The sequence below is a fragment of the Helianthus annuus genome, chromosome 17 (genome assembly GCF_002127325.2).
Source record: "Helianthus annuus cultivar XRQ/B chromosome 17, HanXRQr2.0-SUNRISE, whole genome shotgun sequence".
Classification (NCBI taxonomy): domain Eukaryota; kingdom Viridiplantae; phylum Streptophyta; class Magnoliopsida; order Asterales; family Asteraceae; genus Helianthus; species Helianthus annuus.
The window spans coordinates 183,018,198-183,045,855 of record NC_035449.2 but is presented as its reverse complement, the minus strand read 5'-3'; the positions used below and the strand labels follow the sequence as shown (position 1 = coordinate 183,045,855).

General features: G+C 36.4%; 1 protein-coding gene across 1 annotated transcript; it reads right to left on the bottom strand.

Annotated features, from left to right (window-relative positions):
• Positions 1-21,939: 21,939 nt before the first annotated feature.
• On the bottom strand, positions 21,940-26,628 carry LOC110925336 (involucrin-like). The gene is made up of 4 exons (XM_022169291.1): positions 26,440-26,628; positions 26,230-26,383; positions 25,579-25,916; positions 21,940-21,984 (listed from the first exon to the last, which is right to left on the bottom strand). Exons 1-4 carry the CDS (start codon positions 26,626-26,628, stop codon positions 21,940-21,942), a joined length of 726 nt encoding a protein of 241 aa, XP_022024983.1.
• Positions 26,629-27,658: the final 1,030 nt, after the last annotated feature.

Below are 27,658 nucleotides of genomic sequence, written 5' to 3'. Positions count from 1 at the left end.
AGAAAATTAAGGCTTGTTAAAATTTACAGTACTAGAACTAAAATTTTAAATTACTTTTTTTTATTTGATCTTCAAAAACACTTACTATCTCTTTCTACATATTCAAAAAAATATCCTTGTATTTTCACATCATCACAACTTTTTATATAGGATTTGCATATAATGAGAACCTACGTAAGATAAGATCTTGGAGCCATAAGAACCAAAATGACCATACACAACTTGACACCTAACATGTTATTTAAACTCTAAGAAGACATTTAAGTCCTTTTGCATGCATTGATTTGATTAATTTTCTCTTGTACTAGATCAGGTTCATTTCCTTTTCTTTTTCCTTGAAAATACAACAACCAATCATGTTTATACATCCATCTTTATTTCTCTCATTTGTCTAACCCAAATGAACAAGTAAAACAAGAAATCAGGCAGAATAAAAAACAAAAGATGTCGATGATAGCTCAATGGTGATGATGAGATATATCGATCAAATCATCCACTATAGCAAATCGCAATGGTGTGGTAGAAGGTAGGGGTGTGCAAATTTAGCTCGGTTTGGTTATGAAGGTTTAACCATAACTATAATCGAACTTCGGCTACGGAGAATTTTTAACTATAACCATAATCGATGGTCGGTTAAGCATGGTTCAGTTAACCGTCGGTTATGGATTGGTATCGGTTATTTTTAGTTAATTACCCAATGTATTTTTTTGCTATGTTCAAACAGCTAGAAATGGTTCAATTATGATTTTCTATGCTCGATTATACATTGTTCATGTCAAAAAACATAACCGTAAACATTTTATTGATAAATTTACAAAATATGCATGGTTCTTCCATAAATTTACAAAATATGAAACAAACTACAAAACTCGAATGATCTCTATTAGATTTTAGAAAACCAAAATATGATGTATATAAAAAAAAATTAGTTAAGACTTCATAACATAATTACCAAGTAACAAAACATTTCAAGTATTAATAAATTAAAACACAATGTTTACCAACTTGAATTATATATTTTTGAAGTATGGTTTGGCTTCGGTTAATTCGGTTATGGAAGATTGCTTAACCATAAACATAACCAATGGCTCGGTTATGGAGATACACTTAACCATAACCAATTGGTTTGATCGATTTTCAGTTAAGTTTAGATAATTTTGTGGGTTAACGATTCGCTTTTTTCAATTATGGTTCGAGTTTTACACACCCCTAGTTGAAAGTTCGTGTTTCGGATCATGATTCCTACGATTAGTGTATAATACATTCTTGACAGAACTTTTAGATAACTACAACAATTTTGGCAGCATAACGTTTAGTCAACGCATATTTTTATTAACCACCAAAAGATTTTACATCGTTCACGTCAAAGGAGAGAACAAGTTTGTTCGATCTCCAAAATTCCAAAAACTTATGGTATCCAACGCATGACTCCCTATTTATAGCGTATGACACATGCGTCTGGGAGCCTCAAACGCATGTCTCATGCTTGTCACTCTATCACGCATGGCACATACGGTTTTCATCTATCATCGTATGACACATGCGTTGTAGATCACACAACATATGTGTACGTGTCAAACATAAAACACATGCGTTGACTAAAACTCATGCGTTATACAGTATCTGATTTATTGACGTGAGGTGAAGGCATATGATTTTTTTTATATATTTTTAAGCAATTTTCACTCATTTATCAAGCTTTAAATTTGTAAAACACGACATTACACTATCACTCTCTACAACACGCTAAGGCAAGTGCACCCATCATTGGTGTAGTATAGTGATGGTAAGATACCGAGGTCGTGTAAGGACACAAGAGCTTTTAATACTGGAATATCGCCAACGTCTAGTCTAACCAAATTTTGAGAATATATTTATAAAATAAAATAAGAAAGAACTAAAGTAATAAAAGAAACAAAAATACAAGATAGAAGCACTTGGTTCTGACTTAATTTTTTACGCATCCTTTGATGATTTCTGTACTTTGGGTGTTTTAGGAGATTTTATCTTAGTTATAGTGTCATGTCCCTCTTTTGGAGGCAACACTACCCTCAGCCATATTGGTGTTAGTCAGCAGGGATACAATCCGGCAAGGCCGGAATATTGAAAGATAATTAAGTAAGTTAGTAATGTAAAATGTGACATGTCCCTCTTTTGGAGGCAACACTACCATCGGCCATATTGGTCTGAGTCGGTAGGGATATAGTCCCGGAATGCCTGTTTAAAGTTTTAATAGTAGTTTATTTATAAGGGATTCAAGCCGTTCTTACTTCCCCCAATTTTAAGTTATCTGTTTCAAAGGAAGTCCGAATAAGCTTGAATCAAGTCCTTACAGGATCTATACACTGAACAAGGCAAGAACTTTACCCAAACCACCCTTTTAACCCCCTTCCAGGTATGAAGAGATGATAAAATAAAGTTCACTTTCAATATAAAAAACTAGATATTAAAGTCATTAATACAAACCCAATTAAAAAGTTAACCAAATCTTAGAAATCAAAAGTAATGCATAAAAGACTTGTCTTCACGAACTGATGTAAGAGATTGCCAATCATGGCCTTTGTTTGACAAAGCTCTTACGATGAATATTGGACTCCAAGACTACTACACACTCTAAAGATGGATGATGGATAAATGTGGTGGATGATGGTGGTATTGTGGTGGTAGAGTGGTGGCAGGTGTGAGAGAAGTGGTTTGCCAATGGATAGATTGCAATTGTCTTCAAGAAAAAAAAAACTCTTTAATATTGCTTACACACCCAAATGGAATTGGTAGAGAAGAAGTTTTTTGGGTCTTGCTTTAGAGTGTCAGGAATCCAAGTTTTATTTATTCTTGTTTTTACATTATTTACAATCCTATTCGACATGATTTATTTAGAACTCTTTTTAAGAAAAATAAATATATTTAGGCCTAACATGCCTTTTAGAATTTCATTAAGCTGTATACAAATTCATACACCACACAAGTGATCACTCAACACTCGGCCGAAGATGTATAAGTGAAACGCTTGGTCCCGGTATGGAACTTACTCCTACCATAAGCTTGAAAAGTAATCAAACCTCTTCCTTTTTAGAATAATCTTTGTAAATATCAAGAAGACTTTTAAGGGTAGGCTTTGGTTAGGGGTAGGGTAGTTTTATTTGAAAAGTGGCTAAAAGCGTAAAATGTCGATTTTCTTTCGAAAATTTATTTACTTATGACTTAGGTAAATACTAAAGGTTTATAAGCAATAGATTTACTTATTTATTTCAAGCAACTATGATTTTTTTTTCATAGAATAAATATTCACAAGATAACTAAGTCACATTTTTTTGTGTATTTCAAAAAACCGAATTTTACTAAAATAAAGGGGTGTAAAAATAAAAAGGGTTTTGGTGATGTGTGATTTATGCAAGATTGTATTTTGGTGGTTTTGAAACGAAAGGTTTAGGCTCAAAAGGGTTAACTAAGAGAAATTTTGTTTTTGGTGGGGAGATAAAAAGAAAATAATGTTGAAGAAGAAAAAAAAGGTTTATAGTCCTAATGCCTCAATCATTTACTTACTTGGATTAGTTGGTAAGGACCGGAAATGTATTGTCTTGTCAAGTTCTAGATTCGTAAGAACCGTACGGGCTATTCACACAAGAAATGAAAAGTGAGCATTTAGTAAAGATATGATATTGAATGCTCAGTAAAGGCTCAAAACTCACAATTTGTGGGAAATAGTAAAAAGTGTGAAAGTATATATACAATCGAATTTTAAAAAGATTATCATGCCTTTTTATAAACTTTTCTTATACGGTTCTTTTAATCACGGCGCTATCGGTTGTAGACTTTGCAAAAACAAAATTTTTAGAACTTGGTTTTCTAACTTAAACTAAAAACAAGACAAAATAAATTTTTTTTCAAAAAAAATTAGGGTGTTTTAGCGGTTCTAAGTAGAGTTTTGTGTAAGGACATATTTAGGACAAACAAATTCAAGTTCCCCCCACACTTAAATTACACATTGTCCTCAATGTGTCCAAAATGGGTTAGAATTGATTAAATGTGTAAATATGGGTTAAAAACAACATTTTTTTTCTTCAAAAATCAGACACTGGACACGGGGGCGTGTTTGGGGGACACGGCCCCGTGTAAAAAGTGTCAGTATCATGACTTCTGTTTCTAAGGCCTTTTGGCTATTTTCCATATTATTTCACACTTTGCTTTCAAAACACCAAGTTTAATCCCATTAATTCATCCATCATTACAACTAAAAAAAGGAAAACAAAAATACAAGAAAGATTTAAGTCCTAAGATAGATATAGTGGATACCCCTAAGGATTTTAAACCAAATAGCTCTTTCCCTAGATGAATCGGATGAAAGATTAACAAAAACCCAAAACTAGTTTTCGGATAGAGAGGGCTTTGACCTATTTTCTGGGTGTGCCTCCTTAAAGACCGTTGAGCATCTCCTCAGTTTCCATTGGTAAGAAGATAAAGGTGTAGGATCGTGATCTGACCCGATTGAGTCGTTCAGAGGCGTTCAACTACGTTTCAGGTGCGGAATTACAAGAAATGTAGGTAAAAACAGCTGAATCTTCACTAAAACTACTAATTGTATTGATTACCAATCGATTACATGCAGTTCTTCACACCGGCAGCACTTCGGCGTGGAATACAAGATTTTCACTACTTAGTTTCGCTCAAAATGACAGCTATATATAGGCCTAATGGTTTCGCTTATGTGTACATGACACATAAGCGGAACCTTTACAATGACAAAAAAGCGGAACCTTTACCTTATGACCATATGAGCGAAACTATTCATCTAAACACATACAATCTCATGTTTTCTCGTAATACGCGCCCTAATCTATACAATACAATGAATGACTCGATCCAAGACGAAGTCGACAGATGTAGTGCACCAACAAAAGGGCTCCTCATCGATCTCCTCTTGTGGGAGAGGAGTGGCGGTTATCGGAACCTCGAAAAGGCGCCAACGGGAGGTACCGGGGGTATTTCATCCCACCCGGTTAGATTAATCACCTCGTGAGCGAGGTTCCAATCATCTTCTGGTAGGATTAGATTTATCGGGGGCACCACCAATATGTTCGACCTTTGATGAAGAAGGTTGAGTTCCCTAAAGCTACATTTCAGGGCTAGAATGAGGTAGTTCACTCGGTCTATGAGGACCTCCTCCACCGCTGTCATCTCTTCAATGGACCCTCGAAGTGTGCAAACGTACCGTACTAGGGTGGCTTCAAGTGAGAGTCTTCTTCCTCTTCGGGGGCTTCGGGAGCTTGTTGAGGATGTACCACTTTGCTGGCTCGCCATGCTAGTTTAAACAAGACAAGTCGTTAAAGTTTGGATTTACAGACTAGTCACACGGTCCCGTGCCTGTAAGGCACGACCCCGTGCTGCACCAACATAGCTGATATTTTAGCCCAAGAACCTTTATTTTAAGTTAAAACTTTTTGGTTTCTTACATTTCTGAACGTGAATAACTTATAATATTGTTATAAAATAGCATTTTTGCAAAAATTTGGGTTGAAAATCATGCTCTTGACTCAACAATTGAAGCTTTGAAGCTTAAAGCTTCAATGGAGGTTGTTGAAAGTTGAAGAAGGAGAAATGACTAAAAGTGGTAAAGACAAGAAGGCTTAAGGAAACCTTTTTAAGAACCTACATTTTTTGGTATGTGTGTGAGATCTAGAAGGATCTTAGTCTTTTAGGAATGGGTCCAAACATTCTCCTCATGGATGACTTTATAGAAAGTGACAGCACTTCGACACGGCCCCGTGTCTAGGAAGCACGACCCTGTTTCGCCTGCAACGAGTCAGAGAATGTTGTCCGTTAGTGACACATGGGCCATGTCAAGGGAGACACGTCCCCGTCTTGGACTAAAACAGGAGGCATGGCCCCGTGTTTATCTAACACGCCCCATGTTTGGAGAGTAGATGGGGCACGGGCCCATGTGCGATGAGTACGGCACCATGTTTTCAGGGTTTTATGAAGTTTCGTCAGAGTTTTTAAGGAACCATGTTTTATCGGGAGGTTCCATACTAGTTGGAACAATACCGAAGTGCCGAATGTACCTTAGGTTCTAACGAGGGATACGAAAACGCAAGAGGTTGTCGAAAAGGAAGAAACATAAGCTAAAATTAGGAGGGCGAAACTGTTGGTGCACTACATCTGTTGATTTCGTCTTGGATCAAGTCAAACATTACATTGTATAGATTAGGGCGTGTTTTACGAGAAAATAGGAGAGTGTATGTGTGTTAGGAAAAGGTTTCGCTTGTAAGGTCATATGCTAGAGGTTTCGCTTGAATGTTCTTGGATGGTTTCGCTTGAGTGTTCACATAAGGTTTCGCTTATGTGAACATGTCACTTGAAGCGAAATCTTCATTCCTATATAAACCATTCAAGCGAACTCATTTGTAAGTTTGGTGATTTCCATACCGAGGTGCTGCCGGTGTGACGTTTGAGCTGTAAAAGTTGATAAATCAATACAACAGTTGATTAAAGTGAAGAACAAGCTATTTCTACCTACGTTTCTTGTTATTCCGCACCTGAAACATAGGAGATTGCCTCTGAATGACTCGTTCGGGTTAGTACACGATCCTACAATTGGTATCAGAGCTTGGGAGGAGGTTTTCTACAGAAATTAGCTGGATTTCATCTTGTTTTCTTGCTTAACCCAGTAGTAAGATTTCAAAACTTAACAACTTGAGTGCACCAACTACAACTCTCCTTCAAATCCATGTGTACCAACATAAACTCCCTCTCAAAATAACTCTTCCACAGATTATGATGAACCACTTGAAGATTTGACAGATATATTTTGATAATTTGAAGCACTCCCCCTCACAATAATGTCATCATGTCTAGCACTCGGAATTTTGAAAATCAGCTTTCCAATATCAGTTGTCAAAAATCTTTTTGAATTTTCTTAAAACTTTATGCTAAAACACACACAAAATCTTTTTGTATTTTGTAATAACGAAACATGTAATGCAGTAAAGAAATATTTACAGACAATATTTTTGTGAGTTCGTGTAAGAGGATCATATCAGTTTATGAGACATGTCACCAACACCGTTAAGCTGTATTACATTTGATGTTCTAAACAATTCACTTAGATTGTCAGTATATCGGTCCACTGAAATTTTCACATAAAGTTCAATTGATCCGAGATACGATGTTAATGTCTTAGATACTGACTTATTCGTGTGTCTCACTACTTGAATATACTCCCGTATCCAGATCCCAATATTCAGTCTTACAGGTGAGTATACCACAGCTGATATCTGTATAGGGGTTAGATGCGAGGGCCGTGAGAGCTCAGGTCGATACTTCCATATACGCAGAGAGATGACGGCTTCGACTTTTGGTGTGTCCCCTTTAGAGGATCTTTTTGATTTCAACAGCAGCAACTATCAATTTTATTGTTTCATCAGGATGCTGAGGGCGAAGCTATGTTTCAAGCTTTTGCAGAAAGCATTATCCGGGGACTAGGTCAGTACTTCCATACAGCAGAAGTCCTGGGATAATACCCCAGATATCACTGAGCATAAAGACCTAGTATCTCAGAATAAGGGACCTTTCAAACAAGATTTCAGGGGTTACCTATATATCCAAGTTTGTGTTAACCCACAGAACAAGCAAGTTTGAAATTTAGTTTATATCTCGTCACAATCTACTAAATGTGCGAAAACCTACTGGCATATCCGCAGTGAGATTGTTTATCACATTTAATCTTTACATTTCTTTAGCATGTTGTGACAGCCTACTGATGTACTATCATTTCCTCTTTTCACAACGAAACTCATTTTTGAATTTTATCATGTTTTTGTCTTTTTCAAATTTTCAAATGTTTTTGGATTTTCTGAAATTTCCCTACTCCCCCTAAAATGCAAACACATTTCAAAGGAAATTTGAAAAATACTAGACTCTTGACCCACTTGAAAACATAGAAAACAACACAAACTGTACAGAATCTTGACAACTGCCATCGAATCACATCAAATCGCCATTCGCTCGGCATAAACAATCTGAACTCCCCCTTTCAACAAACCATTTTCTCATTTAGATCTCAAAACACTTAAGTTTGTTTTAATCGAAATGATTTTTCTGGAAAATGAGTTTGTTTTTACCACTTGTAAGTTAGCATCATAAACGGGGATATGGTTCATCATCTTGTCTATTTTAACCATATTTAGTAAATCAAGTACAACTTAATGTCCCAGATTTACCATTCACAGTTCACAAACCTCTGTACCTCTTGTAAAAAAATACCACTTGTAAGATCACCACCAATATCACTTGTAGGTATGGTAAACCAATACCACATGTAGGAATGTTACGTCTACACGTTATTCATCAAAATGCCAATTCCTGCTTCGCACTTACCAACCTGGAAGCTCCGGCGTAGTCCTTCAACCTGTAAAATTCAAACACTATTCAAAATCTTTCAAACAAACTTTTCAAATACAAGAATGATGCCGATTCCTGATCCACGATATAAACTTGGGAACTCCGGCATAGTCCTAAGACTTATGGAAAGCAAACTTCCATCCAAGTCTTCTCAGACTTGATGGCCTTCAGTTCTTGCACAGTAGGGTTGTATGTTGCCTTTTTAGTTGCATAAAAATCTTTAACCCCCTTTGCTTTTCCACTTAACATTTTTCCAAAAATCTTTTTAACATTCTCGTTGAATGTTTTCTCGACATCAAAATCTTTTTTCTCATTGTAAAACTGATTTGAAATCTCAGTTTTTCCAACTTTCTTTTTAACCTCCTCAAATTTCAGTGATGGAAAATCATCATCATTCACCGAAATTTTCTCCTCAACTATGGCTCTTCTGGCTTTATGGAACCAGATTCATCGCCAACATTCACATCATTCCTTTTAACCACCCACACTTGGTTGTCTTTTCCTTTCTTTTCATACATATTCTTCTTCGAACATTCACTAATCTCAAAAGTTGAATTTTCAAACACTTTAAGTTTTTCCGTTGGTGGTTCAACATCAACAACTTTTTCTTTTAATTTCTGAGAAACTCCCTGTTTTGTTTTTGCATTCTTTGAACAATTCCATGCAATGTGACCAGCTTCATTGCATTTGTAACAGGTTCTAGTCTCTCTTTGATACACCACTTCGTCTCCATTCTTTCTCTTCTCAGCCAGAAACTCTTGGTTTGACTGTCTCTATAATGGTTTCTTCTGCTCCTCATCTGAGCTTCCACCTGACACAAATTCTGTTTTAGTTTTAGAATTTTTATCATTTTTATAGTTTTCTGGTGGAACAAAGCCTAATCCTTTCTTTTTGTAGCTACGATTTTGGTTAGGTTTCTTTTGAAAACCAGGACCAGAATTGTAACCCTTTTTCTTGTTTAGACATTGTTGAACTCTTGAAGTGTACTTTTTAGGTTTTTCAGTAAGATTTAAATCTTTTATTTCAGAAATATTGATTTCTGTCATTTTGAAAACCTTTTTGATCATGTCAAAACGAACACTTCTTATTGGAAATTCTTTGTCATAGTATAATTTGTCCGAATCATTTAAAGTGTATGCAACTTCAAATGTTTCATCATCCAAATTTGCTTTTGATAACAAAATTCTATACTGTAAGACCGTTTAACCGACGAATTTTGACTGTTGACTGACGAATTTGACCCTCCAGACTCAGATTTTGACTCGGACTCCTCATCAGTATCCAACACCTGATCGACCACCTTTTTAATTAACTCAGACTCATGATCGGTATCGGACGAGGTAAACGTGACATCAATGTTATCTGGTAAAACGTCAGTTGTGTCGGTTTTTAACTTTATATTGACTGCTTGTGCAAGTTGCTCCTCGTTTGGTTTTCTAGGAGAATACCCTTCCCAAATCGGAGGCGGACGCTTGTTATAGCTAACAGTCGGTTTCTTACCACAATCTTTCTTCTTCTTTGGCTTCTCGTCTTGAAAAGCTTCCATTCCTGCAATAGTTGGGTAAATACGATCAATGAGATAATCAGAACTAGAATAGCTAAGCAGTAAACGTCTAATCCTCTCATTTTCGATCTTCTCGGTCTCCAACTCTTGTTTCCACTTGGCACTCTCTTCGATGTAAAAATTTATGGCTTTTTGCTTTGACATCATAACTGCATTCATCATTGTCAGTGCTCTCTCTGAGTTCGTCTTTTGGAGGCCAGTTACTGTTTTGTTCAAGACATCATGCGATTCTTTCACATAGTTGAGGTTGAACAATAACTGCTCCTTCTTCTTCTCATACTCAGCAATGATGTCATTTTTTGCTGCACAATCCTTGCAAGCTTCCAAACATTTTGTGCAAGGCTTGACAACTTCAACAATCTTCTCAACTTCGATTGTTTTCACAACTTCAATCACCTTTACTTCTTCTTTCACCTTCTCAACTTCGATTACTTTCTCGACTTCAGTAACCTTCTCAGCAATACTTTCAACATTTTGATTCTGAACAACTTCTCCAATCTTCACTTGTTGTTGTTCTTTAGCAGCTCGTTTCTCCTTCAGTTTCTTCATTCGTTCTGCAAAATAGAAATGAAAACTTTCAGGAGAAAGATGAGTTTTAGCAACATTAATATGTTTCTCTTCCTCATCATCACTGCTACTATCAACTGGTGACTGATCAAACTGTACAGATTTTTCAGAATCAGCATCTGATTGACCAGAATCAGATGGTGTTTGATCAAATACAATTTCTTTTTCAGAACTAGCAACATTTTCAACACTCTCATCTGAACCCTCTGAAATTTCCCCAGATCTTTCTGAATAACAGACTTTTCATCCTCACTAGTCACATGCACTCCGATAGATTTCATCCATGTAGCAAACATATCTGGCTCTCTGACAATCTTGGCAATGAATGCTTTGAACTCTCCTTTTTCATCAACGAACATATCCCAGCTAAAACCTTCAGGTAATCTCTCATCCTCTTGATCAACTATATAAGCTTTTCTGTCAGAAGATATGTATTTGTCCCAGCTGAAATCCACTAAGCATGCTCTCTTTGAATCTTCAATCTTCCTACCATGAGCCGTCTGTGAGTCTTGTGATTGACCAACCTACTGATAAATGGCTTTCCGGTAGTAGTCGTCTTTTCCAAATGGATTCTGAGCACCGCTAGCTTCTCTATTCTTGCATTCCCGTTTGAAATGGCCTTTCTCCCTGCATCGAAAACAAGTAACTTTAGATTTATCCAAACCTAAAGTAGATACATGAGCATCAAGAAAGTCATTTCTCCCGGTGATTGTTTTGAACTTTTCAGCACGTCGAAGAACACTTGCAAGACACCATTTGATATCCATTAATTCCATCTCTTCGGCGTCTATTTGGTCATAATCCTCTTTGGTGAGCATAGGATTTCCGATCCGACCAGCTACTAGACCCTCATAAGATAACAATACAGAACCAAGTAGAGCCATATGGTCTTTAGCAGTGTCTTCTGAAAAGCTTTGCCCTTCTGGAAGATTTAAAGCTATGTTGCATTGAATCACATAACCATTTCCAGTTTTTGTACTTTGAGTCTGAAAGCTTGTGTTAGATTCTTTAGGATTTACACTTGGAAATGATTAGAACCCACTGCTGCTTTTTGTTGAACTCTGATCAGCTTTTTCCGTAGAATCACCAGCACTGAAAGCAGTTTGGATTTTCGGACTTCTCTCAGATTCTGGAACTGGAATGCTACCTTTGTAGTACATCTTCACGTCCTGTTGACCACTCGGACTATTCATCCTAGCAATCTTCTGTTGTTCCAGATCCTGACTTTCGATCTTCTCTATGAACTGAGAAATCGTTAGATTATCATACACGCCCGTATTCTTTAATATCATCAAATATGTTCCCCACTCTTTCTGCGGTAGTGCATCGGCTAGCTTGTCTACCCATTCTTCACGATCTTTTTCAACACCCAACATCGACAATGATCGCACTAAGTGACAGTATCTCTCAATCAGCTTCTTTGTATCCTCTCCCGGTAAGCTGCTGAACAAATCAAACTCTTTCTTAAGCAGCGCTTTCTTGCTCTTTATCATGTTCTCGCTTCCCTCGAATTTAACTTTAAGAGCATCCCATATTGACTTTGCAGTTCTGTCGTGCTATAGCAGAATGAATATATCTTCTTTGATCGCTTGCTGCAATAAACTGATCATCATCTTCTCGGCTTTGTACATCACCCGTTCCTGATCTGTGAATTCAGATAACTGTTTGATAACCTGCAATTCTGTTCGAGGCAACACATACTTCTTCAATATACACTCCCATGATCTAAGATGGTTTGCCTGAACCCAGTTCTCGAATCGATCTTTCCACCTGTAATATTCTTCGATACTCATCAATTTCGGGGGCTTTAGGGTGGTTCCCGTCTCGTTTTCAAAGTTCATGGCCTGAGCAATCGCAGCTGGAGTAGTCGGTGTTGCGAACGCGTTGTAAAACTCTGAATCCATGATGACTTGGCATGTTTTTCAATAACAGTGACAAATAAGCGAAACTATTGTTTACACAAGCGAAACCCTAATAGTCCTTTGAAGCGGAACCAGTAAGCAAAACACCAAAGATAATCCTTTAAGCGAAACCTATAAGCGAAATATCAAAACTGCCTCTTGAAGCGAAACAATGAAGCGGAACCTCACTTATAGTGACGGACAAACGAAACTATGCTACACTTTGAAGCGAAACCTCAGATATTTGACCGGATAAGCGAAACCTTTTCCTAACACACATACACTCTCCTATTTTCTTATATATTGAGCCCTAATCTATACAATGTAATGTTTGACTTGATCCAAGACGAAATCAACAGATGTAGGGAAATTTCAGAAAATCCAAAAACATTTGAAAATTTGAAAAAGACAAAAACATGATAAAATTCAAAAATGAGTTTTGTTGAGAAAAGAGGAAATGATAGTACATCAGTAGGCTGTCACAACATGCTAAAGAAATGTAAAGATAAAATGTGATAAACAATCTCACTGAGGATGTGCCAGTAGGTTTTTGCACATTTAGTAGATTGAAACGAGATATAAAGTAAAATTCAAACTTGCTTATTCTGTGGGTTAACACAAACTTGGATATATAGGTAACCCCTGAAATCTTGTTTAAAAGGTCCCTTATTCTGAGATACTAGGTCTTTATGCTCAGTGATATCTGGGGTATTATCCCGAGACTTCTGCTGTATGGAAGTACTGACCTAGTCCCCGGATAATGCTTTCCGCAAAAGCTTGAAACATAGCTTCGCCCTCAGCATGCTGATGAAACAATAAAATTGATAGTCGCTGCTGTTGAAATCAAAAAGATCCTCTAAAGGGGACACACCAAAAGTCGAAGCCGTCATCTCTCTGCGTATACGGAAGTATCGACCTGAGCTCTCACGGCCCTCGCATCTAACCCCTATACAGATATCAGCTGTGGTATACTCACCTGTAAGACTGAATATTGGGATCTGGATACGGGAGTATATTCAAGTAGTGAGACACACGAATAAGTCAGTATCTAAGACATTAACATCGTATCTCGGATCAATTGAACTTTATGTGAAAATTTCAGTGGACCGATATACTGACAATCTAAGTGAATTGTTTAGAACATAAAATGTAATGCAGCTTAACGGTGTTGGTGACATGTCTCATAAACTGATATGATCCTCTTACACGAACACACAAAAATAGTGTCTGTAAATATTTCTTTACTGCATTACATGTTTCGTTATTACAAAATACACAAAGATTTTGTGTGTGTTTTAGCATAAACTTTTAAGAAAATTCAAAAAGATTTTCGACAACTGATATTGGAAAGCCGATTTTCAAAATTCCGAGTGCTAGACATGATGACATTATTGTGAGGGGGAGTGCTTCAAATTATCAAAATATATCTGTCAAATCTTCAAGTGGTTCATCATAATCTGTGGAAGAGTTATTTTGAGAGGGAGTTTATGTTGGTACACATGGATTTGAAGGAGAGTTGTAGTTGGTGCACTCAAGTTGTTAAGTTTTGAAATCTTACTGTTGGGTTAAGAATGTGCAGGTTTAATCAGGTTTGATATTGGATCTGAAGATAGAGTGTCAAGTTTCGATTCTTGAAGATCTTTGTTTGAGCTAGGTTGATCGATCCTGAGAACCTGTGAAGATCAGATAACGATCCTGAAGATGTTACTGAAGAACAAAGGAATGCCAGCAAATCGAGAGGGGGAGTCTGTTGGTGAAGATAGAGAGAAAGAAAAGCCCAGAGACTGATCAAGACTGAAGATGTGAAGACACAGCATGGTGTGTATTGATAAGCGACTCCATCAACATCTGAGGGGGAGTCTGTTGGTGCACTACATCTGTTGATTTCGTCTTGGATCAAGTCAAACATTACATTACATTGTATAGATTAGGGCGTGTTTTATGAGAAAATAGGAGAGTGTATGTGTGTTAGGAAAAGGTTTCGTGTGTAAGGTCATATGCTAGAGGTTTCGCTTGAATGTTCTTGGATGGTTTCGCTTGAGTGTTCACATACGGTTTCGCTTATGTGAACATGTCACTTGAAGCGAAATCTCCATTCCTATATAAACCATTCAAGCGAACTCATTTGTAACTTTGGTGATTTCCATACCGAGGTGCTGTCGGTGTGACGTTTGAGCTGTAAAAGTTGATAAATCAATACAACAGTTGATTAAAGTGAAGAACAAGCTATTTCTACCTGCGTTTCTTGTTATTCCGCACCTGAAACATAGGAGATTGCCTCTGAACGACTCGTTCGGGTCAGTACACGATCCTACAATTGGTATCAGAGCTTGGGAGGAGGTTTTCTATAGAAATTAGCTGGATTTCATCTTGTTTTCTTGCTTCTACACCTTCTATTATCGATTCAGAAAGTTTTAGCGGTCAGAATTGGTTCAAAATTTCTCAGATTGTGCGCAATAGATCAAAGACAAATCCTGGAAAGTTTCATGCCAAAATTCGGACAAAAATTGGGTCAAACTATCTTCGGACTATGTTTCGCTTCAATGGACATCTTGACAGTTCCGCTTCAAACTGCATAATAGTTTCGCTTCTAGGGTCATTATATAGAGGTTTCACTTAGATGAACATAAGGTTCCGCTTATATGATCACTAGAGGTTTCGCTTGAAGGGTTTTGTACATATAAGCGAAACCTGGACCCTATATAAACCCTTGAAGCGAACTCATTTGTAACTTTTGTGATTTCCATACCGAGGTGCTGCCGGTGTGACGTTTGAGCTGTAAACGTTGATAAATCAATACAACAGTGGATTAAAGTGAAGTGCAAGCTATTTCTACCTAAGTTTCTTGTTATTCCGCACCTGAAACATAGGAGATTGCCTCTGAACGACTCGTTCGGGTCAGTCCTCGATCCTACAGAAACCATTCTTTATTTACCTTCCGGGCTCTGGTTAAAGAAGGTGTGAGTCGACTTGCTCTGGTCTAAACCGTTGGTGTGAAATTCACAAGCCGTTAAGGAGTCCTTCATTGCGAGTACAATATAGGGACGACTATCGCCTTCGTGTTCGCAAGGAGCTAGGGTACACCTTTTGGCTTTGGCATTGTGAATTTCTAAATGTGGCTCCATCAATTCTCCTTCGTTTTTTTTCCTTGATGAATATCGTGCCTTCATCATGGATTCTATTTCTTTTGAGTTTTTTGAGAATCCTCTTTTCTATTTGACATAATTGTTCCAAGCTTATGTATTTTATAGACGAGGTTTGATGGCATTCAGGTGGATGATAGCTATCGTTTTTACTCCCTCCCATCTTAAGGTGATCGTCACAGGAAAATGATGGTCTATTAGGTAGTGGGGATTAAGATTTAGAATGGGACATTCAAAATCTTTATTGATTCCTCCACATAATTGACACCATTCACTTTAAGAGTGGCGGAGGTAAAAATAATCATTGAGATCCATATTTGCCAGACAAGGTTTTAACCGTTGGGATCAAACAGTACTGTTTTCTAGAAACTGCTTTATGGGTATGTCCCCGTGTGATTGTCACACGGTCCCGTGCTGCAACTTGTGTCTGGCAGAAAATAGTTTTCTGTTACTGGGGAATTGGCACGACCCCGTGTGTTATCAGACACGGCCCCGTGCTTAGATCTGCAGAAAGTAGAAAAATTGGAGAAAAAAAAACAAAAAACTAAAAAGAAAAATTAAAGAAGCATAAAAATGATTAGGTCGTCGATTTTAAGCTTTCTTAAAATCCTTGTGTCCCCGGCAACAGCGCCAAAAACTTCACGTGAGGTGAGAGTGTATGAATTTTTATATGATGTTAAGCATTTTTCACTCGTTTACCAAGCTTTAAATTTATAAAACACGATATAGCACTATCACTCTCTACAACACGATTGGGCAAGTGCACCCATCGTTGGTGTAGTATAGTGATGGTAAGATATCGAGGTCGTCCAAGGACACAAGAGCTTTTAATCCCGGAATATTGTCAACGTCTAATCTAACCAAATTTTGAGAAAATATTTATAAATAAAATAAAGAAAGAAACTAGAGTAATAAAAGAAACAAATAGACAAGATAGAATCACTTGGTTCCGACATATCTTTTACGCATCCTTTGATGATTTCCGTATTTTGGGTTTTTAAGAGATTATCTTGGTTATTGTGGCATGACCCTCTTTTGGAGGCAACGCTACCCTCAGCTGTATTGGTCTTAGTCAGCAGGGATACAATCCGGCAAAGCCGGAATATTGAAAGATAATTAAGTAAGTTAGTAATACAAAATGTGGCATGTCCCTCTTTTGGAGGCAACGCTACCCTCGGCCATATTGGTCTGAGTCAGCAGGGATACAGTCTCGTAAGGCCGGTTTAAAGTTTTAATAGTAGTTTATGTATAAGGGGTTCAAGTCGTTCTTACTTCCCCCGATTGGATGTTATTTGCCTCAAAGGAAGTCCTAATAAGCTTGAATCAAGTCCTTGCAGGATCTATACACTGAACAAGGCAAGAACTTTACCCAAACCACCCTTCTAACCCCCTTCCAGGCAGTTAACATGCTTTATATAGATCGTAAAGACACGAATGAGTGAATCAACAAAACATGAAGAGATGGTAGAATAAAGTTCACTTTCAATATAAAAAACTAGATATTAAAGTCATTAATACAAACCCAATTAAAAAGTTAACCAAAACTTGGAAATCAAAACTAATACATAAAAGTCTTGTATTCACCAAGTGATGTAAGATATTTGCCAATCATGGCCTTTGTTTGACAAAGCTCTTACAATCAATCTGGATCCCTAGACTACTACACACTCTAAAGATGGATGATGGATGAATGTGGTGGATGGTGGTGGTATTGTGGTGGTGGAGTGGTGCTAGGTCTGAGAGAAGTGGTTTGCCAAGGTATGGATTGCAATTGAACCAAGCACCCCTATTTATAGTTGGAAAAAGACAGTTTACACGGCCCCGTGCCCCCTTTTTCTCTGTCTTCATTTAATGAGTTGTGTCAGTCCGTATGCTTGCACGGCCTCACGTGCCACGGCATGGCCTCATTGCCCATGTACTTACTGTACTATCCAAGATTCTGCAAATCTGGGAATTGACCACGGCCTGTGTCCATAGGACACGTCCCCGTGTCTATTGTCTGCTTCTATTTGTCTTTTTTTTTCAAGGAATCTGGAGTGGGGCACGACCCCATGCCTTGGTGGCACGGCCCCGTGCTTGTCTTTTGATTTGTTGTTTTTGGACTTGGGGTGAAGCTTGGAGGGTCGGTATTATGTATCAACTTCCCTTCTTTTGTATTTATGCTAGTTTTTGTCGTTAATTTGTTCCTTTTGGACATTTAAGCTCCTTTAATCCCGAAAATCAAAAGTATACAAAGAAACACACTTTTCCAACGTTAGTAGAAAAAAATGGTTGATTTAATACCTTATTTGATACAATTTATATTTGCATTTGGTGCATAGCATTTATACATATACAACACACTCTATCTAGCTTATTCGCAAGGTAACAGACACATAAATATGCACTAACACTAGTGGAAGGCTCTGAGTAACCAAATCTACAATCGTAGCCACCATTATAGATACGTTTGTCTCATATTGGTTGTTGTTTATTGTTAACAAAGTCGATATGTGTGTGTGTCTAATTTTTCTTGAAAATCAAGATTTGTTTGTTGTTTATTATTAACATATTCAATGTGTATTTGTGTGTTTTTCTCTTGAAACCCCGAATCCAATTGTTGTTTATTGTAAAAGAAATCGTGTTGGATTCGTATGCCCGAATAATGACATTCAACAACACTGCTACCAAGCTAAGATCTAAGGGTTACACGAAGAGCAACAATACACAAATTTTATTAATTGTTAAACGACCTAACACGAAATAGACGTATGGTGACCATTATTAGAGAATAATGAAATTTAGGAATTATTTGTTGTTATTATTATTATTATTATTATTTGAACGACGAATGTTACAATAACCCAACTTCTAAATTACACCAAATTGAACCTTGATCTTCTCCCTAAAAACAAAAGTCTCCACCACCCAGCCAAAGCTAGAATGATATTATTATATGTTTACCAATAATAATCCATAATAATTAAATAAAAGATATTAAATCAACGTTTATTTAATTGATATTTAATTAAATGGGATTTTGATTATTTAATTAGTTAGTTCGTAACTAATAAATAAACAATATATATATATATAGGAGTTGGCTACAATGTCTAAATTTTCTAGAAAGTGTAAAAAATCACAAAACACCAAAATGTCAACCATAAAACACATCCAAAACTCACAAATAACAAAATGAAGATTAGTAAAACATCATACATGTGGGTTGTGTTTTGTGTTTTGGATGATAAAGCTCTGACTATCAAATGACATTTGTGTTTTATGTTGATTAGCATCTTGTGTTTATATTCATAGTTCTATGATTATGTGTTTGAAGTTTTTATGGGCTATTATGCTTTAAATATGGTGTTTTAGTAGTCTCCACTCTGTTATTTGTGGGTTTTAGGTATGTTTTATGGTTGAAATAACAGTGTTTTAAAACTTTTTACACTTTTAAAGAATTTTAGACTTTGTAGTCGTACCCCACCCATATATATATGATCATTTATTTGTTGATACATTTTATTTATTTAATTATCTAGTAATTGTATTTGAAATTGGATCTATTTAATTCGTTAAATAATTGCTTCAGATATACCTATACCTGAAAACCCTGATCCTAAGTAAAGCTAATGTGATAAACATTGGAGGGTCTGTTTAAGTTTAACCTAGATTAGACTTGTGTAATTATATAAAGAGGGCTAGAGTTCTCATTTATAGTATTGGTTTATAGAAATGAAATAAACTTCAAACCTGTCTTTGCACCACCCTACCCGTCGTCGTCGGTACCACCATTGTCACCACTACCTTCGTCAGTGCCATGTTCCGCCTCCACTGTAGTGCCATGAATCACTAGTCACTCTACCTTGTTGCCGCTACTTTGACTACCAAACCCCCGCCACTGTCTTTCACCAGTTCGTTCTGATTTTCATTTGGCTCGTTTCGCGAGTAGAATCTGAAGTTGTACAAGATTCCAGAATTACTTGTTTAGGTGTTTTTCGTGTTTCAAATCTAGTAACCGAGTTGTTGAATAGAGGTGTCTCGCAAACTGCATTATGCCACAATCAATAAAGTTACGCATTTATGAAACACCCTATTTTGTTTCTACTTTGTTCGTATCTAGACTCTTGGTGCACATTTCAAAGTTTCGATTTAGATCGATTCGTACACACATTTCCATTACAATAATATATTTAGCACATATATGAGTCCCAACAAATCGATGTTTGTGTTTTCTATTTCTTGTAAATCACGATTTTATTGTTGTTTATTGTTAACGAGACCGATTTCATAATGACATATTACATATATGTAATGTTATATTACTTATATGTATATTTATGTTGTTTAGGGATCTTAATTTTTTAGGATTGAAATAAGTTTTTCTTTGTGTCCACTAGTTGCATATATGCATATTATATATATTTTTCCTCCCTTGTGGCCTTGTTGGTGTTGGGTTCTCGGTTGGGTTATCATTTAAATTGATGTCGGGAATGTTGCTTGATAACCCATCCATGAGGTTGTGTAATTTCCTGACTTTGGCGCTTTTATTGTTTTTTAGAACGTCCATGAGTACCCATTGGGCCGTCAAGATCAATCAATGGAATGGGCACCCATTTATCATGATTCCTTGTAATTTCCCAAGCCGCCAAATGAATAAATCCACTTTTCTTAGAGTAGAGTCTTGCATAGTAGGTTAGGGCTCCTTGGATTACATTCATGTCATTCGTTCTACTTGCTTGATTGCAAAGCTAATATATTTAAAAGAGTTAATTGTCAAAATCGTCCCTGAGGTTTGGGCACGTTTGCCATTTTCGTCCAAAATGAACTTTTTGTACCATTTTGCCTCCCACGTTTATAACTTGTTGCCATTTTCATCCAAATGCCTTACTGAGTTACTTTATACCGTCAAACCTATTAAACACAACAAATGACATGTTAAACCTGCTGCAATCACATCATAAAACACAGCAAGTATTAAACATTCAATAGATCACATCATAAGTTAACCATTCAATAGATCACATGCAATTACAACCTAAAAACAAATGTCAAAGTAGCATTTTAACAGTTTACATAGACCATTTATTATAAACAAAAAACTAGAACTTTAAACCTGATTATCCACATGAACTGCTAGATCTAATGATATACTGTTAAACCTGCACAATGGAATTGACGACCATGGTTTGATTTTGCAACTAAACCCTAATAATAACACATATACATATCGCTCTATTGCAGCAATGGAATTGACGACCAGGGTTTTGCAATGTCGATGATGTTTTTATGATGGTCTGAGCACCGCAATTATATACAACCATGTCCGGATTCATGAAGAACGAGATGAAGAAGAAAGGGGGAAGATTTAGGGTTTTTTATGTCTGTAAATAGGTTTTATGAGGAAGGAATGTTATAAAAAGACTGATATAATATCTAGAAGAGATAATTACAAGTTACCCCTTACAATTGAGAAATATCAAAAATACCCCATCAGTAGAGTTATAAAGTAACTTGGTTAGGCATTTGGATGAAAACGGCAACAAGTTACAAACGTGGGGGGCAAAATGGTACAAAAAGTTCATTTTGGACGAAAATAGCAAACGTGCCGAAACCTCAGGGACGATTTTGGCAAGTAACTCTATTTAAAAATATACAACTAATAATAAAGTAAAAAATAAAGTGTATATATTTTACAAATAAAAATGTAACAAAATAATATACCTTTTGTATGTAGTACACACTGAATCGACTCATTTTTCTATTTAAATTCCTCCATTTGTCCGTCATTAGATCCATGCCCCGAGGAATAGCACCGTGTAGTTTTCCAAAATGTGTGATAATTCGTTTCCAAAATATGCCCTTTTGTTGTTGATTCCCGATCCGTTTGTCATAGGAAATATGTAAGTAAGACTCCACTAGGGCAACCTTTTCCTCTTCCTTCCAAGGTACGCGCGCTCTCGTTTTTGCTTCTTTTTTGTCTCATCCTCCACGGGTAGGTTTCACTTATACTTGTTCCTCCTTTTATTCTTCATCTTCATCGGCTAGTGGCTCTTCTACTTCTTCTTCTTCTTCGTAGTCTTCGTCTGAATCGGGAGCACGAACTGGCTTACGGAATCAGATTGTCTTGGTAGTGGAAGGTAGGCTCGCGATACGTGATACGGTCGACCATTTGGTTGCCCATTGTCACACCCCAACCGATGGCGGAAACATTGGAGTGAGACAAAAATGAGATTGCAAGAAACTTCATAACAGTATTTTGTGACAAGTATTTAAAATTCAAAATTTCATTTCATACTAAATTCAAGTACATCATTTGAAACAAAATTGTACGAGAAGCAAAATACAACAAAGCACTAAAATTTAAATGGGTTTCTAGTTCATCCTACTAGATTCGTTCATTATTATTATCATCATCATCATCATCAATTTCCTGCAATACGTACTAAAGTACATGTCAACACATAAAGTATTGGCGAGCACACAAGTTTGTCTACTAGCATAAGTATAAAAACGGTTAAACGAATCCACATGGCGTAAATGTAATCTAGAACATATCATAGCAATACTAGCATGCAACTCCTACTTGTCAACCCAAAGTTTCCCGATAGCTTAATCTTGTCATAGCAACGACAAGACCGTTTTTTAACTTAACATGACCTCAAGAATACGGGCAGTGCATTAATCCTATAGCGCTATACATGTTAAGGGAGGCTTGTTCGAAATTAATGACAAAGTATATTGCAAATAAGTTTCTAGCATGTATGAAGTCTTTGCATAACGTATTAAGCATGTATATCGGATTGTTTGTTTGTGTTTAAGCATAAAGTATGTGATTGTGTGAGTTTGATTATTGCACCCAAAGTGACGAAAAGTAAAAAGGATAATGTACACTCACGGTTTTGCAAAGCTTTCCTAGTAACCGAGAGTTTGACGAACGTTGAGAGTGGAACACTAAAGTTACCCTACAATGGGGACGAAGGTGCATGAGTATTAGGAAGGTTTGAAGGATTCGGAATTTAAGTTATATAAAAGTATGTACACGAAAATATATCTTGTCTTAAACACTCGTTTTGATACTAAGATTTTATGTGATTTCACGGGTCCAAACTTGCCCATTAGAATCATAAACGAGGAATTTTAGAACAAAGATAAGTTAACCTACGTTCATGACACATAACCATAATCTGGTTGTCATCAAGAATTCGGTTATAAATCATATAGTATATAGATTTATATTTATGTAATAAGTCCATCATGAGTATCATAGAAGTCAAGCATGGAAGTATGTATACCTCATTATATGATTCACCAAAGCACAAGGTAATCAACATAGTTGATAACCCGGTTGGTCATGAATGAAAGCAAAATTACAACTAATCTACTAATATACTAAGTAGCCAAATAAGAACATCCCGTACGTGTCATACCCAACATGGCAAATCTTGGAGGCGATGTGAGGTTACCTTACTTTGGGTCTAGGAAACTACTTAGTTGAACATGTACAAAACATCAAGTGAGGTGGTGGAACAAGTTTGTAAAGCCAAGGCTTCCATGGTTCACACCTTTACCAAAACACAAGTCTTGCCATACGAACTATGGTAAACTTGGATGATCTCAACACTTGTAGGTTGTCTAAACCTTGTCAAAACAGAAAGTTTAGAGGGTGTTTGCACCTCTAAACTCATAATAATTAGCCTTAAACAAGTCCTATAACCATAGATGAGTTTAGGAACATGTTAGGCATAAGATTCATGCAAGAAGGGGTTAAGTTTATAAAAAGTTTACAACATATAACTTCCAAAACAGAAAGTTTGGACCTCAAAATGGTGATGTCCCACCTTAGTTTACCATGGTAAACTTGTGGGAACATTCCTAGAGGTGTCCTAAGCTTTGAAGTGGAAGAAAAGACTAAGAAAGGTGGGTTTGAACTCACTTTAGGACTTAGAGGATTCTGCCTTTTCTTGTGTCTGCAACTGATTTGGGAGTGTTTTGAGAATGTAGAGGAGTTGGAAAAGTGAAAATGGGGTGATGAAGGCTTGTTTATATATTGGGGAGGTAGGCTTTTGTGTTAAAGGAGGTTGTATGATGATTGGGGAAGAAGAGAAGTGGGGGAAATTGGCCAACCAGCTCAAGGGAAACAACTTGCTACGGATCAGCCACTTTGGCGTCAAACGATGGAAAAGGGGGAGGGGGTCGCGTGACGCGGCGCCCTCCTTGGCCATCCGAGTTTCATTTTTCACACTTTGGCCCCTGAACTTTGATTAGGTTATCATTTTATGCAAAAACTTGGTAACTTGACATGTTTTCAAGCATGGAACATGTATGCAAGTATAATTCGAGTATCGTGAATGTACGTATGAGTATTTGCACGTATAACAAGTGTCGGTTTACAAGTAAATACGTATTTTATGATTGATTGTAAGTATAACATGTATGTATAAAGTATGAATTCCATTATGATTAAAGCCTTAGATTACAAAGTTGGAAACAAAATACGAATACAATATGATTATAAGTTTCCAGAAACTAGAAATCCGATTACATCATTCTAATTAAGGAAAGTACCAAAAATGCGGACGTTACACCCATGGGGTTTTGGTCGGGTGATAAAGTAAAATAACCGCTTGCGACTTGGGTTGGCATGTTGGGGTGGAGAAGTGTTGTGGATAAAGTAGATATGATTGGGTGGGAAACGGTTGTGTTGGTATAGGTATCGGTTGGTCTTGTAAACAAAACCTATCTAGTTCGCCTAGATTAGCACGAAGCTTCGGCCTAATTATTTTTCCTAGCGGACGTTTTATGCTTAAGCCTTCCATCTAGTTTTTTTTTTTTTTTTTTTGAAAAGTAGGTGTTGTAGCGTGTAGTTTTTAGATATTAAATGTGTATAGAAAGAGAAAAGGTTGGATGTATTTATAGGGTAAAAAATAGTTTTATTTTTTAATTTTTGGCCTCCCCCGACGGATATATAGCTGTTGTCAACGTCTATATTCTTCAACTAAAACAACCATCACGCCGTGATGTGTACAACACAAACCCAACTATCACCCATAATGGTGTGATATCAATGTTGGCCTAGACAGTTCAAACAATCGTGTCAACAAACATGAACACGAGATATTGGGGGGACAAACCCACGTCTCTTTTTATTCAATCAAATGAACATACGAACTTACAAAGAAAAGGGACAAATAAAAACAATAACCTAGACCCCTATTTATAGCTCTACTAAACTTGCTCTCCAAGACAATTAAACCTTTCCTAAACCAATAACAATATAATTACCTAAAATAAACCAATCTTTAATTAAAACTAATTAGTTTTTTTATATCGCGCATTGCGGCGAAACCCAGCAAATGAAAATGTAAAACAAACGTGATTTGAAAATAAAGCATTTTGTTTAGAAAGTCAAACTATTAGACCGATTTAGTTTATTATCGTACCGTTTTATGATACTAAATAAATACTTTATTTTGAGTATAACCTCGTTTTAACAAAACTTATAACGGAATGTCAGTGAAAGAAATCAAGCACAACTGCGTACTTAAGTTTTTAGAAAAAAGTTATAAACGTAAATTATTAAAAAAGTATCAAATTAATCGATAAATTAATATATGTTAAACAAGAAAAAAACAATTCTTAAAAAAAAAAGTAAAACTAAATATAATAATAAACTATTATAATGTATTAAATAATAAAATAATAAAAAACTATATATTATTATAAAAATAAAGTTACTATTCATCATCCCTCGAAATCAATATATTTATAAAAATAAAGTTACTATTCATCATTCCTCGAAATCAATATATATATAATTATATCAATCTTCACTTTGGTCCTTTAACTTTCAACTCATACGAGTTTTAGGATTAACTTTCAACATTCCCCCTTAATCCAAAAACTCGCCTTAAACTTTTCTTCACTTTGTACCGCCAAGGTCTTGAATCCCAAATAGCACTCTCAACTCTTCAATTTCTATTATTGGTCCTTATTTATTCTTTCTTTTCATTTGTTTGTAACAAACCTGTTTAACAGGTTCTTCATACTCATCATTCAAACCTTCCACATTCATCTCAGATCCAACTTCATTGAACACTTTCTTTTCTTGAACTTTTCTATATTCACATATTTGTTGCATCACTTGTTCAATTGATAAGTTATTTTTCCTCACTTTTCTTTTCTTTCTTTGCTTATCCAAACATTCTTGAAAGTTTGACTTTAACCCAAAACTCACAATTGGATTAGTCTTTCTTCCTTTATCAAGCCCTCTTGGGCTTTTCTCTCTGACTATACTTCTGAACTTTTCTTTCGGTTCTAATTTTTCTTCAACAGATGCTCGATTGTTAACTTTCACATACGGTTCTAAATGTGCAGATTTGTTAGCTACATCATTCCTTTCATTTAATACAAGATCCTCTCTCTTATCATCATGATCAGTACCAGATTTCTTACTTCATTATCGCTCATTGATCTTTACAAATTCTTTATCTTCAAGGTTGTTTAATTCAAGAAAACATACCTGAAGATTCTTCTTCTTCTTCTTCTTCTCCTCCTCCTCCTCCTCCTCCTCCTCCTCCTCCTCCTCCTCCTCCTCCTCCTCCTCCTCCTTCTCCTCCTCCTCCTCCTCCTCCTCCTCCTCCTTCTTCTTCCAAAACAAGTCTTTCCTTTTCTTTACTTTCCAAAACAGCTTGGAGCGCTTCTTCTTTCTCTGCAGCTTCCTGAGCTTCTTTCTTACGAGCTTGCTCTTCTTGAACAATTGCATTCAATCTTTCTTTCTCAACGATCTCATTCAATCTTTCTTTCTCAGCGGCTTCTTGAGCTGCTTTTTCCTATTCTTCCTTTCTTACATGATCAATTCCAAGAAAATGAATATGCCAACTTATACCAAGATGTCGTCCGGCAGGGTTTGACATACGTACCCCAATGCGGTGTACATCTTCCTTTCATTTACAACTACGTCGACTGGAGGTTCAATAATGTCCCAAAAGCCATAGTCTTTCAGTAATCCCTCCATCTTCACCGACCATACTTTGTAGTTCCACTTCGTCAATACTGGAAGTCCCCCAATCACCATCGTGTCTTTTCTATCTTTTGTTTCTTTTCTCGTTTGTTATTTTCAGTTAGAATTTATTCCGGATCCCGAAACCAATCTCTAATAAATAACCTAACACTATAAACTTTTCTTTCTTTCTTACTTTCTTTTTTTCAATTTATCAAGAACAACATTCTTGATTACCTACTCGACCTGGAAACCCGGTTACTACGTTTTTCTTTCGAACTTACTACTAACCATAACACAACAACGACGGTTGCTACGATCAAAATTTTGAATCTTGTGGTCCTTCCTTTTCAATGCAAATTAACTCTAACACTTGCTTTCTGTTTATTTGTCTCAAAAAACAACTTACTGTTGTATTTTTAAAAATCCAAAACAAAACAACCTTTTTCCTCAAAGAATTAAAGTGTTTACTTGCTGCTTCAAAAAATAAATAAGTTACCTTGTTCTAGGGGTTTACAAAAGTAATCATATGATAATCAAGAAAGAATTAATATTTATTTTTCCTCTTTAGCAAGTCGCCAAATCATGAAAAAAAAGAAGCTTGCACCTACTGAATTAATTCAACAAAGAATTAATATACCTCGAAAAACATGGCACAAGTTCTTTTCTTGTTTGTCAAACACCGTATGTAGTCGTCACCCGGGTTTTTTTTCTTTTTTTTTTTTACAGCAATTCTTTTCTCTTCTATGCCCAGTGGCGGATCTAGGGGGTTTTTGGGGTTCCCAGGAACCCCCTTGGTTTGGAAGAAAATGAAAAAAATTTGTGGAAACCTTATATGATTTGGAAAAAAAATAGTGAGAATTAGTAAAAATATACCAAAAGCAACCCGGTAGAAAAAATCCTGAATCCGCCACTGTCTATGCCAAACGTGCAGCCTTGTGATCTTCTAGCTGCTGCGATGAACTTACTTATCGACCAAATTTGCTAGCTTGTCTTGTGATCTTCGGTATGAGGCTGCTGCTCTGATACCAGTTGTTTGCCCAGACAGTTCAAACAATCGTATCAACAAACATGAACACAAGATATTGGAGAGGGGGGGGGGGGG

Coding starts and splice junctions, on each gene's coding strand:
- LOC110925336 (XM_022169291.1), bottom strand. CDS start 26,628: ATGGTGATTGGGGGACTTCCAGTATTGACGAAGTGGAACTACAAAGTA. Junction 26,384..26,439: donor CCCTGCCGGACGACATCTTG/GTATAAGTTGGC, acceptor AAGGAAGAATAG/GAAAAAGCAGCTCAAGAAGC. Junction 21,985..25,578: donor ATGAAGAACCTGTTAAACAG/GTTTGTTACAAA, acceptor TACGTATTGCAG/GAAATTGATGATGATGATGA.